General features: G+C 39.0%; 1 protein-coding gene across 1 annotated transcript in view; it reads right to left on the bottom strand.

Moving 5' to 3' along the window:
• Positions 1-14,810, bottom strand: part of DCC (DCC netrin 1 receptor) — a 1,166,696-nt gene that overhangs the window by 70,570 nt on the left and 1,081,316 nt on the right. Inside the window, exons 24-25 of the mRNA XM_082353405.1 lie at positions 9,453-9,679; positions 4,775-4,891 (exon numbers count right to left, since the gene is read on the bottom strand). Coding sequence (XP_082209531.1) covers positions 4,775-4,891; positions 9,453-9,679 — 344 coding nt within the window. The remainder of the gene's footprint in view (positions 1-4,774; positions 4,892-9,452; positions 9,680-14,810) is intronic.

The following is a 14,810-nucleotide window of genomic DNA, read 5'->3' on the forward strand; positions in this document are numbered from 1 at the left end:
ATCTTTAGAAAAGCAGTATACCATAGAGGCTCACAGGTTGCCCAGTTGTGTCCTGGAGTAAGTTTCTTAAACTGCTTGAGTCTCTGTTTCCCATCTGTAAAATCAGGATAATCTCACCATGTAAGAATATTGTGAGGATTAAATGAAATAATAATTAGCAAGGTAGTTAGCAAGTGAATAATATTTAGAAGTTCTCAATGCTTGTTAGATTTCATTTCATTCCTCTTTCTTTCTAATCACATTATTTCCTTTCTTGTCTAATGAAAACAACTTTAACTGCCCTTAGTATATCAGAAATTTTATTTTATTCTATCTATAACTGCTAAAAAAAGAGCCCTAAAACACTGATGTGTTACAAACACAAGGCATTCTTATAATACATTTATTTATTCATCCAGTCATTCATTTGACAGATATTATTTATTTATTTAACTTTTTTTTTTTTTTTTACTATTTATTTATGTATTTGGTTGTGCCGGGTCTTAGCTGCAGCATTCAGGATCTAGTTCCCTGGATCAAACACGGGCCCCCTGCATTGGGAGCGTGGAGTCTTAGCCAGTGAACCACCAGGGAAGTCCTGACAGATATTTAGCAAGTACCAGCTCTGTGCTAGGTATTGAGTTATACAATGTGTGTCTGTGAAGATGAATTAGATACATTCCCTCCCTATCACATAATACAAGATCTGTTAGAGGAGAGAAAATTTGGACTTGAATACCTAAGCACATGAGGCAGTACTATGTGGAATTAATGCCTCACAAGTGTTAAAAAGAAAGGCCATTCAAACATGAGAAAGGAAGCCCTAATTTCTGGATGGAATAATCAGAGAGGAAAGAATTTATGAAAGCATCAATATCTCTCTGGTCTTTGAGAGATGCATAGAACTTTGTTAGAGATAGCTACCAAGTCATTCCTAAAGGACAAAAGGTATTCAGAAGGAAAATCAAATAAAGGGCAATGCATGTTTGTGGACTGGTGATTAGTCTGGCTTGGCAAGAGTCTAACGTAGCAATAGGAAACTAGAAATGTAGACTTAAATCTGGTATGCTGAGGGGTTTGTCATTTTTTCTTAGAAGACAGTGAGGAGCCATTGGGAAAATTTATGGAGTGAAATACCTTATTTAAGTTGTTTTAGGAAGAAATTTGGCAAGCAGGATACAAAGAAGTCTAGAAGACACAACAGAGAGGAAGATTAATTTTAAAACTGTTTTGACAGTTCAGGCGTGAGGCCATAAAGAGGAGAATAAAAATAGGACTCTTAGGAATGGGAATATAGCCAGGGATTCAAAAGATGTTGTGGAGGAAAAATAATCAATGGGATGTGGGAACTTATTAGATAAGGAAGTTATATATGGGAGAGAAAGGCCCACAAAGATTCTGAAACACAATGATTTTTAAGAAGGAAGCTACAGAAAACTGGCACAGATAGAACTTAGTTACAAGAGGAAAGTGACTGGAGGGGAAAAAATAGAGGCAGCTAAGTGTACAGTGTCTCTCTATGTGGTGAAAGGAATGAAAGAAAAAGGACAATAGCTTCACAGAGGACTGCAGCTGGGAGCATAGTGATTAAGAGAGCAGAACTCTGAAGCCAGTCCTTCCGAGTCCAAATTCTGGCTCTGCCACTTACTTGCTGTGTGACTGCAAGCTAGGTACTTTAACTTTCCAAGCCTCAGTTCTTTTATTAGTAAAATAGGCATAAGAATAGTATCTACCCCATGAGTTGAACAGTTGGCATTTATTATAAATTCCATGTAAGTTTTTACATTTATTATAGTAAAATTGAGAGCTATATTGAAACACAGAGGAAACATGGCATACAGTAGGTAGAAAGAAACAACCATTAGTTCATTCATTTGTCTAAACTGTATCGAGTGAGTGCCTACCATGCGCCAACCTTTGTTCTGGGTGTTGAGGATATGAAGTGATGAAAGCGGGCAAAATCCCTGCCCTCATAGAGCTAACACTAAAATACAGAGAACAAATAATAAACACAATAAAGCAAGTAGGATAGTTATATACATTAATTAAGAAAACTGAAGCAGAATAAAAAGGGTTGAGAGTGACCAAGGATGATATTAGGCAATGGTCAGGGAAGATCTATGTTCTTTCATGGTGGTGGCAGTTGAATACAGACCTGAATAAAATGAGGGAAAAGCCAAGTAAACATCTATGAAAAGAGATTCCAGGCAAATAGGACAGTAATTGAAAAGTCCCTGAGTTGGAATGTGTGTTATTTGTCCACGGAACAAAGAGGAGAGCTACGCGGCTGAAACAGATTATAGAGAAGAGTAGCAGGAGACGACGTGAGGGATATGCCAGAGGCTGGATCACTTGGTGCTTTATTGCACATGGTAAAATCACAGGATTTTGTTCAACATGTGATGGGAAGTCAAGAGGAATAACATGATCTAATTCATATATTGAAAAGCTGCAGTGTAGATAACTTACTGTAGGGTCAAGAGCTAAAGAAAAGAGAACAGTTATAAGTTTACAGCTATAGACTATAATCTATAAGAGATGGTAGTGGCTTGGCTAAGGGCAGAACAGTGGAGATGGGAAGGAGTGGTCAGATTTGGGACAGGTTTTGAAAGCAAGAACTATAGGATTTGGTGAAAGACTGAATTTGGGATGTGAGGAAATCAGAATAAAGAAGTATGAAACTAGAGTTTTTTAACAAGAGTAAATGGATGAACAGAAAATGGATGTATTGAATGGGAAAAATAACAGGAGGATCAAGTTTGGAGTTGGGGAGAGGGAATTATGGAAGGGCAAGATTTCCATTTGGAGCATACATGGCTTGCCTATTAGATAGCCATTTGGAGAAGGTGAGTCAATATTTTATATGGAAATTGATGTGGATTTCAGGAAGAGAGTAAGCTAGGGATAAAATCTGGGATTTGTGAGCATTTAAGTGGCACATTGGTATTAGATGACAACATCTAAGAAGCTAGTGTAGATAGAAGACAGCAGCTTGAAGTCTGAGCCCTAGGGTACTCTCTGACTTCTAGAGACTGTGAAGAAAAGGAGGAATAAGTAAAGGACTGAAAAGGAGCAGCCAGGGGAATAGGAAGAAAACCAGCAGCATTTAGAATACTATACCCAAGTGAAGAAAGCATTCCAGGAAAAAATAGTGAGAAGCTACGTCAAATTTTGCTGAGCATTGGAGAATTGACCACTTGGTAAGAAAATGTGGAGATTATTGATAATCTTGGCAACCATGGTTTCAGTAGAGAGGGACTGTGGAAATGTCATTAAAACTAATAAGGAAGATTAAAAGAGGAAAAAGTAAGTATAGACAACTTTTAAAATAATTTTTCAGGAAAGGGGAGGAATGGGCTTCAGATGCAAGGGCAAGTGGTTCCAGGGAAGATGCTTTAACACGGGAGTTATGAGATAATGTTTATATGCTTATCAGAGTTATCAGTAGGAAGGAAAACTGATGATGCAAAAAAGGGAAGGGATAATTACAGAAGAGTCCCTAAGTGGGGACGCATGGATGTCCTCAAGGGAAAGAGCTGGCCTTACATAGGAGGAGAAACAGATCAACTCAGTTTGATGGGTAAATAAGGATGCCGTTTTTGAATGCTTCTCTTTTCTTGGTGATATAAGAAGTACCTTATTAGCTGGGAGTGGGGAAAGGAGAGAGGTATCGGGAGTCAGAAAAGTAAGAATAGATATAAGACATTCATCTTTTAAAGTGAGACAATGAATGATTAAGAGAAATGAGTGGCATTTCCAAATAGATGACAGCTCACCTTGGATTTGTGGTCATAAATACCCAGTAAACAGGTTATGTGTTTTTCTCCAGATAAATTCAGCTGTTAGGGTACATGGTCGATGTTGGTAGAGGAGCTGACTTAATCAGGGTTGAGGTTTTTTAGGTGAGTATGATAGGGAAGAAGAACCAATGGAGATGAGGGTGTTTGCAAGGAACTGGAGGTAATAACTGATGATGGATGGGAGTTGAGTTTGGATGGAAGTAAAGACATGAGGAAGATGAGGGACAATGAGAAGGTTGCAGAGTTAATGGATTGGAGGTCCAAGTGGGATTGAAAAATTGTTGGCAAGGGGGCAATAAAATAAGTGGCAGAAAGTAATACAGTGCTAGAGAAAGGGATGATAGAAACTGACATTCTGCAGCGGGTGCAATTATTGGTTTAGTGTATGACATGGAATTGATGGACTGAGGTGGGAGAGAGCTAATATTGCAGGGAATATAAAGGAACTAACATCAGATGGATTATCTGCATGGATATTGTAATTACCAAGATTGATCATAGAGGTAATTGGAAAGGAAGTGATTCCCAGATACTAATATCTTCAGTGAATGTGGGAGTATGACAGAAAACTTTAACAAGAAGGAGGTAGTAAGTGATTATCTCAATATTTGTTTCAAGGGTACTAGATTATTTAAGTCTGAAAATTGGACCTTTTAAAAAAGATTAAAAATCCATGAAGGTGGTCATTAGAATAAGATGAATAATGACAAAAATTTCAACTCTTTTTATATCAATTCATATTTCTTATACTTTCTTAAGTATGTATCAAGTGATTGCCAATAGACAGATCATTTGATTGCATACAACAGATACAACAATAACAGAGTGAAAGTTCTAACTTCCAAATATAAATGATATAATTTTACTCGTTCTTCATTAGGTCCTTTTGCCCAGAAAGTTCAGGGAAAACTCTAATTAGGTTTTGATAATTGATAGAGAAAAGATACAAACAGAAAGCACTTGACTGCTCCATTGTGGTACCAATTGTTACTCACCAGGACTGTTGGACTGGGCATCCATAGGAATCATGAGCTTGGCCCGGGTGGCTCGGCGTGCAGCCAGTGACCTCTCCAGGGTAGACATGGAGCTCCCTGCTTCTTCTGTGTCTTGACCTAAAAGAAAAACAATACTCCTGAGTATTAATGATGCAACACTTCATTTCTAGCCAGGAACTCCAATGCCTTTTTCATTTCATTGATGTTTTAAATAATAATATCTACTTTTTTTGTTATCCAATCAATATGCTCTCATTGTACAAACATTAATAAAATTTACCATAAACTCATTACCCAGAAAGAACCATTATTGTTTTATTTATAATTTTTGCATATGTTTGTATATGTGAAAGAGAGCATATATTATTTATTTCAAAAATGGCATTATACCATACATAATGTTTTGTAGCCTTCTTTATAAAATAACATAAAAACCTTTCTCTGTCAGTAATAAGTCAGTAATATAATTTTTAACAGCTCCATAATATTCAATTGTATGAATTTACCACAATCTTTGCAAGTTGTACTTAAGCCCCAAAGACATTAAATCTTATTATAAAAACACAGGAAATAAACTACATTCTTCAAAAGTACAGCTAGGTGTCTCTATACAAGTTTATTATAATTCTATAAAATGTCATACTAAAGAGTCATAAAAAATAATAAGAAGGAGTGATATATGCAGATTTAAAAATTTAATAAAAATCTGTTGAAAAATAAAACTGAAATTCTGAACACTATGTATCACTAAAAAGTATATGATTCATTAACATGAAGTTTGGTCTTTTTATTCCTTAAATGAAGTATAGTTGATTTACAATATTATATTAGTTTCAGGTGTACAGCATAGTAATTCAGTATTTTTATAGATTATACTACATTAAAAGTTATTCAAAATAATGGCTATAGTACCCTGTGCTATACAATTTATCCTTGTTGCTTATCTATTCTATACATAGTAGTTTGTATCTCTTAATCCCATTCCCCTATTTTGCCCCTCCGCCCTTCCCTCTTTCCACTGATAACCACTAGTTTGTTTTCTATATTTGTGAGTCTGTTTCTGTTTTGCTATATACATTCATTTGTTTTATTTTTTTGATTCCACAAATGAGTGATATCATACACTATTTGTCTTTCTCTGACTCATTTCACTAAGCATGATATTCTCTAGGTCCATCCACATTGCTGCAAATGGCAGAATTCCATTCTTTTTTATGACTGAATAACATTCCATTGTATATGTATACCACATCTCCTGTATCCATTCATCTGTTAATGGACATTTAGGCTGCTTCCATACCTTGGCTATTGTAAATAGTGCTGCTATGAACATTGGGTGCATGTATCTTTACAAATCAGTGTTTCTGTTTTTTCTGGATAAATAGCCAGGAATAGAATTGCTGGATCACATGGCAGTTCTATTTTTAGTTTTCTGAGGAACCTCCATGCTGTTTTCCACAGTGGCTGCATCAACTTACATTCCCACCTACAGTGTACAAGGGTTCCCTTTTCTTCACATTCTTGCCAACATTTGTTATTTGTAAATTTTTGATGATAGCCATTCTGAAAAGTGTGAGGTGACATCTCATTGTGGTTTTGATTTGCATTTCTCTAGTAATTAGCAATGTTGAGCATCTTTTCGTGTGCCTATTGGCTACCTGTATGTCTTCTTTGGAAAAATGTCTATTCAGGTCTTCTGCCCATTTTTGGATTGGGTTGCTTGTTTTTTTTGTTTGTCTTTTTGATATTGAATTGTATGAGCTGTTTATATATTTTGGATATTAACCCCTTGTTTGGTAACATCATTTGCAAATATATTCTTTCATTTGGTAGGTTGTCATTTCACTTTGTCAATTTGTTTGTTTATTTTTTTTTTGCTCTGCAAAAGCTTTTAAATTTATTTAGGTCCCATTTGTTTATTTTTGCTTTTATTTCTTTTGTCTTAGGAGACAGGTCCAAAAAAATATTGCTACCATCTATGTAAAAGAGTGCTCTGCCTATATTCTCTTCCAGGAGTTTTATGGTTTCAGGTCTTACATTTAGGTCTTTAATCCATTTTGCATTTATTCTTGTACATGGTATGAGGAAATGTAATCTCATTATTTTACATGTAGCTGTAAAGTTTTCCCAGGACCATTTATTGAAGAGACTGTCCTTTCTCCATTGTATATTCTTACCTCTTTTGTCGTAGATTAATTGACCATAGGTGTGTGGGTTTATTTCTGGGCTCTTTATTCTGTTCCATTGACCTATGTGTCTGTTTTTGTGCCAGTACCATGCTGTTTTGATTGCTGTAGCTTTGTAGTATAGTCTGAAGTCAGGGAGCTTGATACCTTCAGCTTTGTTCCTTTTTCTCAAGATAGTTTTGACAATTCGGGGTCTTTTGTGGTTCCATATAAATTTTAGGATTATTTGTTCTAGTTCTGTGAAAGGTGTCATGGATATTTTGACAGGGATTGCATTAAATTTGTAGATTGTGTTGGGTAGTATGGCCATTTTAACAATATTAATTCTTCCAATCAGAGTTTTGTCCTTTTAACCACGACAGCACAGAGAATACTTCATGTATTGTCAAGTTTAACAAACAGGATTTCGAGTGCTACTTTCCCTGTTACTATAGTGTTGGCAAGTAGGTCCTCAAATTAAAGACAAATAGGCACAAGTATCCTCTCATTCTGAAGAAAACAGCCATTATCTGGGGTTAAACTTTTCTCAAGGCTTAGTAAGAGACAACAAAACTTGTCTCGCTGACCCCAAATGTCATCTGAGCATATAAATGATAAGGGGAAAAATCAAGAAGGAGGAATCCTAAAAATCATTAGCGAAACCTTCTGAGGGCTGAGAGACAATTTTATTCCCTCCAGGAAGAGGCAGAGGTGCTCTCCCCTCCTGATGTCCAGTATGGAACAAAGCTACAAGAATGAACACCTATAGACTGTTGAGGTTCCTGCAAAAGAAGCTTTCATTCATTCTCTGGGTAGAAGCTTATTCAGGCAGCAGGCTTGCTGGTCTACACTGTGTCTATTTAAACAGAGGAAGAGGTAATTGAAGAAAGCAAGGCTGAGAGAGGAACAGTGTGGGTTACAAGCTCTCTCATCATTTGACCTGTCAAAGATACAGGAGCTTCCTCTGGGTCAAGTGGGTACTTGGAAAGTTGACCAGGCTTGAGTCCTCTTGTTGGAATTCACGTAAGCGCAGATGACCCACAGGAGGACCAGTGAGGCTGACAGGTAGAGCTGTTCCTGGTGGGAGAGGGTTAAGCCCTGACTTGATATCTCAGGTTATGGAATTGGCCAGAGGAGGCATCCCACAGGGTCTCATAAAGACTTCATACTTGTATTTCATAAGACACTGAGAATTTGGATGCCACATGAGGACAGCCCATGTGCCCAAAAAGTTAGTGAAGAACTTCAAACTGTGCTTTCTTCCCTTCCACCTTGCCTTTCTCCTCCCATCTTTTCTTTACTTTCCCCCTCCGTCCCCACACAAAACCAGAAAGAGCAGATAGGTAGGAAGAATGGGTAAAGGTGTTTCTGAAACAGAATATGCTCCTCCCTCCTGCTGTCCCACCCTACCACTACATTTTCCTCCAAGGTGCTGGAGGATTTGAAAAAAACAAATTGTGACCCCCCAGTGCTCAGAACCAAAAGCCTGACTGGCCATAAGGGGAAAAGAATCTTTAATTTAAATCTCATATTATAATTTTTAATGGAACTGGATTATAGTTTAGTAATTGAAAGTGACAAAAGTTAGGGACACTGCTTGAGATATTATTTAAGGTCTAGAAAAGGAATACGCAACTCAGGATGGAAAATTGGTAAAGTCCTTGTTTAAACAACTCTGCAAGAAAGTCCAATCAACCAGTTACACATTCAAACAATTAAAATATTTAATTTGGTTTAAAACAGCTACTCATTCTATAAACACACATTGTGAGTAGACCAAGAGATTTTTTGATGAGAGTATTGGGTTGATTACTCAACTCCCCATAAGCATTTTGAAACTATAAGGACCCACGTAAACTGAAATATCTTACAACCACTTTCTGGATTTCTCAGTTATTCCTAGACATGGAGTGTTCTGCACCACATCATTAAACAGCAGGCTTTTTTCATCAGATCACTTTGTATACCAACAGAGACTTCAGAGAGACTCCATTAGACTAGGCTAGTGATCATATAATGTGATTGCATGGGGATGACAGTTGATCTCCACAGTAATCAAGGCAAAGTAACAGAATAGTTGATGTTTTCAGACTTCAAGTGTCTCTGAAGTGATTTTTTTTAAAGCAAGGAATTGACAGCAAATTTAAAATCAACTTTTCACAGACATAGAGAACTAAAATAGCTTCAAATTTTGCCTTGACAAAACTTTTGTTCAAGCTGTAACAAAAAGCAATCAGTTCATTTAGCCTTCACGTTTCAATATGTCCCAACTGCATCACCTCTTACTTCTTAGAAGTTTCAAGAAGCATTACAGTTATAAAAGGCAGTCAACACGATGATGGAATAGAAAGTAAACCTAGTTAATCAACCAAATTTACATCAGATTATTTTAACTGTTGGTAAATGATGTGCAAATTAGTGGAAAGGGTATATCCACAAAAGAGGGAGTCAAGAGCTCCTTTGTGGGGTTCAGCGTGGGATGTTTTTCCTGATGCCAGGGAGGTGAAAGTTACCTGAATGAGAGGTGCTTTTGCTTCCCAGTTGGGTCTCTGACTGGCTGTGACTGACTGGCGTGAGGTCTTGGCAACTCTGGATGGGGGAGTCCCTTCCTGCAGGGTCAGTGCCTGATGGCTTCTCAATATTTTTCATCTCCATTTCTTCATGATGGATCCAAAGATCAGGGGGCCGGAGGTCCTTCTGGCTGCCCTTCCTTTTGCCAACACTGTGGGTGGCCCGTTTCCTACGGAACAAAATTAGAAGGCAAATGTGAGTGCCTTTATTCAATGGCCCTTCCTCTTTTTTCCCTCAGTCAATTCAAGTTAGAAGCAGGGAAGGAAACAAAAGCGCTCCCAGGAGAAAACTTGTGAAATCCAGGAATTGGCAGACTTGTCTTGGCTGCCTTTCCTCTTCTCCCCTGGAGCTTCACCACGTTACAGGAGATGCGGTGCTGGACCCCCAGGGCCCCGGCTGCCTGCCAGAGAGCACCTTACTCCAGCTTCTCCTGCTGCAGATTTGAGCACAAGGTGACAATGGGTTAGATGGAGCCATATGCCAATCTCTGGAGCTAGGCATAAGGTACCCGACTGCAACATCTGTTTAGGAGATAAATGACAGAGTTGCTTCAAAAGGGCAAATAGAAATAAAAAGGCCAGAATTTGTGCCAACTGCCAAGATTGGGGCTTAGAAGAGAGCCTAGAGCTCAGCTGTCCCATTTCATGTGCAATTGGGAAGCTGGTTGTTTGAAGACAAAAGGCTGCATGAGTGCACTCTTAGGAGAATAAAATACTTTCGTCTTGGAGTCACTAAGTGTCTGGATTCAAACACAGTAAGATCTATCCTTTGCAAAGAGAAGTCACGTTGGAAGTGTGCTTCAAATGTCTCTTATTTTCCTCAATAAGAATTTAGCAGTCGTTAAGTTATTTTTCAGCAGTAGTATCCTCCTGGGGCGAGTGAGATTCCAATGTTCCCTGCATGCCGAGTCAAAAGCAGGATGCTCCTGTTGGCCGTTCTCTACAGCAGGGGTCAGTTAACTATGGCCTGAAGGCCAAATCCTCCACTGCTTATTTTTGTGTTGTTTTTTTTGGTTGTTGTTGCTGTTGTTTTCTTTTTTAAGATTTTACTTTTGTTTTAATTGATATTTTGCTCAAAAGCACAGAACAGTGAACGTTTCAGTGCCTCCATGCTAGGGTTACAAGCAAAATCCTTAGGTCAAACAGTTACAGTATCCCACATCAGTTATTTCACGTTAAGTGCGGGTTGTTAAAAAAAAAATGTATACATATATATATCTGTGCTTTGCTTGAATGGAGCACAAGACAAGCACTTTAATTTAATAACAAAGTTAAGCCTAGCACCTTTAAAATAAAATGAACGCCGCAAGCACAAAAGTATCATTTCCGTGGGGGAGGGGGGGGAAATCCAGTTCACTAACAGTGCAAAGGAAAAGCAGCATTTTCAAAGCTGAAATTAAATGTGTGTAAACACACACCCACCCGCCACTCGGCCTTGTACGGGGAACATGCACTTCTACTGCGCCCTCCCCATCCAGGGCTGAAAAGATTCCAGATGGGAAAAGCTGCCCTGACGTCTAGGCCACGGGCTAGGAAGACTTAAGCGCAGGACAAGGAGATCAACGTGTTTGAGTGGAACGAGTTCTTTTTCAGCCGGGCCAATTGCTAACACTTCCAGTCACCCCCAGAGCCTCCCAGCCCGAGGGTGCCCATGGCCAAAGGCCTACCTGGTGTGACCCCGACTTCAGTGCGGGCGTCTGAGCACGGAGCTCTGAGCAGCGTGAGGAATGGCGGCCCACGTTCCCCACAGCGGCTGCTGCTTTGCAAATGGAGCATCTAGGCCGACTTGGGATAATTTAAAACATCTGTGATTCTCAACCCATTGTGATCGAACAGTTACAAAGTAGGGAATGTCTACATGTTAGGTCTTCCTCTTCTTAACATTTTGAAACATTAATGATTAGTCCTTTCCAGTGTGGTTTTTACACCACTCACCAAGTTATGCTTTCTTTCTCGTGAGCACTCCATCTTCACACTGAACTTTGGAGCTTCAGGTCTTACTTTGAACAAGGACAGCCACATATAAAAAGAAACACTGAGAAGCAGACTCCGTGGCCAAATATTTGCATTACAGGGTTAGGCTAAGATAATGGCTAGATGTTTTTTCTAAATCATTCAGCATTTACCAACTGTCCAGACCAAAGATTATTTCCAAGCACTAAAGTTCTGATTCCAACTTCTCCACTAACCCATGTGTAACAGAACTTATTCTGTTCCCAAATGCTTGTGGAGGACTTGCTTGCTCGGCTGTCAGTGGTGCCGAACGGGCTTGTAGACACAAAATGCCATAAGGGATTGCAGTTTGTAAAAGGTGGGATGGAAGGGGTTTCTTTGTATGAACTCTTACCTACTATTTTGTTACATTGTTTTGGATAAAAATTTAGAAAGAATCCAAGTTAATGTAAAGCGTTTGTGATAAATAGTGATCCATTTGCTACAAAAAAAAAAAAAAAAAGCCATAAGGATTACAGTCACCAGCAAGATGCTGAAAATGGTTCCTGTCAACACCAGGTTCTGCCCAAACAGCACTGCATACAGCCGCTCTGCTCAGGCAGCTCCATGGGGCTGGGGCCTCCGCCTGCCCCAGCAGGAGGCTGCAGAGTCCCAGGCATAGCCACTGCCACACTGGACTCAGCATCTGCCCTGGCCGGCAGTAGAGGGCTCCAATGCCAATTTTTGTAAATAAAGTTTTACTGGAATCTTGCCAAGCTCATTCGTTTTCATGTTGCAGTGTTGAGGAGTTGCAACAAAGACCACCTGGCCCACAAAGCCGAAAATATTTACTATTGGGCCCTTTTCAGAAATGGTTTTCAACCTCTGCTCTACAGTTTTATAATCTTTTAAATCTCCACTTGTAGCTTCTGCTTCTCTTAAAACAATAATGTCTCCTCATAAGGCAGAATTTAGACAGTTAAAATCTAACCTTTGGTAGAAGCCCAGAGAAGTACCTCTTTCTCACTTTCCTCACTTGCAATGAATGGTTTATGAGAATAACTGCTTTCATGTTAGCTAAATGGTTCAAGTAAACTACTCTCAGTGGAGACTCTGTAACCTGTGCAAGGCCACTGGGAATGGCTTTGGTGTCCCCATTACTGGATAAGATGCTTTGTACATATTAGGCAATTAATAAATGTTTAGTAGTGTGATCTGTTGAATTTTTCTTAACATTCTTTTTTCTTGTCTTTCCTGAAGCATACTGATGAGGAGAAAAACAAAGAACCTCAGACTTCATATCTATTTAGTAGTTTAGTGGAGAAATAATGCCAGGTTTTCTGCTCTACTATTTTCCCAACAAGTATCTGCACTTTGCTGATTTCCTGGCAGCAGGCTCACACTGACTCTAGACAATGGTAATAACCCCTAGATCATTAACCCCTCGATCATTTTCTTGTATTTAAGATAATAACTCTCTTGCTAACCATTTATTCCCTGAATTCATTTCCTTACACTTCACCTGCCCACAGGAAATGAGTCTGTAGCTCCCATCTCTGGTCACTTAGAAGAACTTAATGTCATTTTCAAACTTGGAGATTTCACCCCATTATCTTTCTTTCTAACAAATCAAAATGCTAAATAACTTAAACTCTGGTGCCCATATGACTGCATACAGAGACACACCAGTTCCCAAATCCAGGACAAGATCATCAGAACGTCCATGATAACTCAATATTTAAATAGCTTGTGGTGGGCTTCCCTGGCGGCGCAGTGGTTGAGAGTCTGCCTGCCAATGCGGGGGACACGGGTTCGAGCCCTGGTCTGGGAAGATCCCACATGCCGCGGAGCAGCTAGGCCCGTGAGCCACAATTACTGAGCCTGCGCATCTGGAGCCTGTGCTCCACAACAAGAGAGGCCGCGATAGTGAGAGGCCCACGCACCGCGATGAAGAGTGGCCCCCACTTGCCGCAACTAGAGAAAGCCCTCGCACAGAAACGAAGACCCAACACAGCCATAAATAAATAAATAAATAAATAAATAGCTTGTGGTAAAGAAGTTTGTCAAATAATTTTTGAAACTAGAAGGAAATGATGAATTCTGGTTTCCCTTGCTTACATTCATGCCTTATTCATTCATTCATTTACCAGTCCCCATGACTTCAGTAACAAGCATCCCCAGGTGTATTCTATTAAAAAAAAAGTTCTAAACCTGATTGAGGCAGAACCTTTTTAGTATGTTATGATTTACAACCTCCATCTGGAAAGAAATTATTATTCCTGATGAAATTCATAAGCATTTTTCTGGTGGATTTTAATCAGATCAAGACCTCTTCTGAGAAGCTGTTTATCTACCTAGCTGACAGTCATCAAGAATATAAATATCCCCATTTTTTTAGATTCTTTTCGCATATAGGTCATTACAGAGTATTGAGTAGAGCTCCCTGTGCTGTACAGTAGGTCCTTATTAGTTGTCTATTTTGTATGTAGTAGTGTGTATATGTCAGTCCCAACTTATCCCCCCCTTTGTAACCATAAGTTTGTTTTTCACATCTGTGACACTATTTCTGCTTTGCAAACACTCAATTCAATACTCTGTAATGACCTATATGGGAAGAGAATCTAAAAAAGACTGGATATATGTATAACTGATTCACCTTGCTGTACAGCAGATACTAACACAACATTGTAAATCAACTATACCCCAATAAAAATTAAAAAAAAAGAATCTAAAGATCTTTAGCAGACTTTATTTCCTTTCTGTATATATTCTATGAAAGACCATCTAACCACTTCTGCTTTCTATAATGTCTCTTATCAAGAGAGAAAGCTTTGGCCTTGGAGAGGCCTCCTTCCCCTGCTGGTAGTAGCCCAGTTGTCCATATAGCAGGGTTGTAATAAAACTGACATTTGCTCATAACTAAATTGTGTGAAATTTGTCCTAAAACCTGTAGGAACAGCTGTTACCCCAACCTTTTGTCCATCTGCTGGTTCCTTGACATAATCACTGCTGCCCGTTTTGGTCCACAGTTCCTCTATCTCACCATTTGGAATCTTCAAAATCTGTATGTAGGCGAACCCCGTGCAATGGTTCCTAAAGTGTGGTCCTTGGACCAGCAGCATCGGCATTACCTGGGAACCTGTTAGAAATGCACATTCTCAGGCCCCACCCCATCAGAAACTTGGGAAGGGGGTCATGAGGCCCAGCAATCTGTGTTTTAACAGCCCTTGAGAGGAATCTGATGCACCAAAACTTTGAGAAGCACTGTCTTAAGTGAACGATTTGGTTTTGTTTGTTTGTTTTAATTATAAAGCTAGTTTCTTCTATTCGACGTAGAATATGTCACGTTTATCCCTCCCACACACACAC

This window comes from Balaenoptera borealis (genome assembly GCF_965194805.1).
Source record: "Balaenoptera borealis genome assembly, chromosome: 14".
NCBI lineage: Eukaryota > Metazoa > Chordata > Mammalia > Artiodactyla > Balaenopteridae > Balaenoptera > Balaenoptera borealis.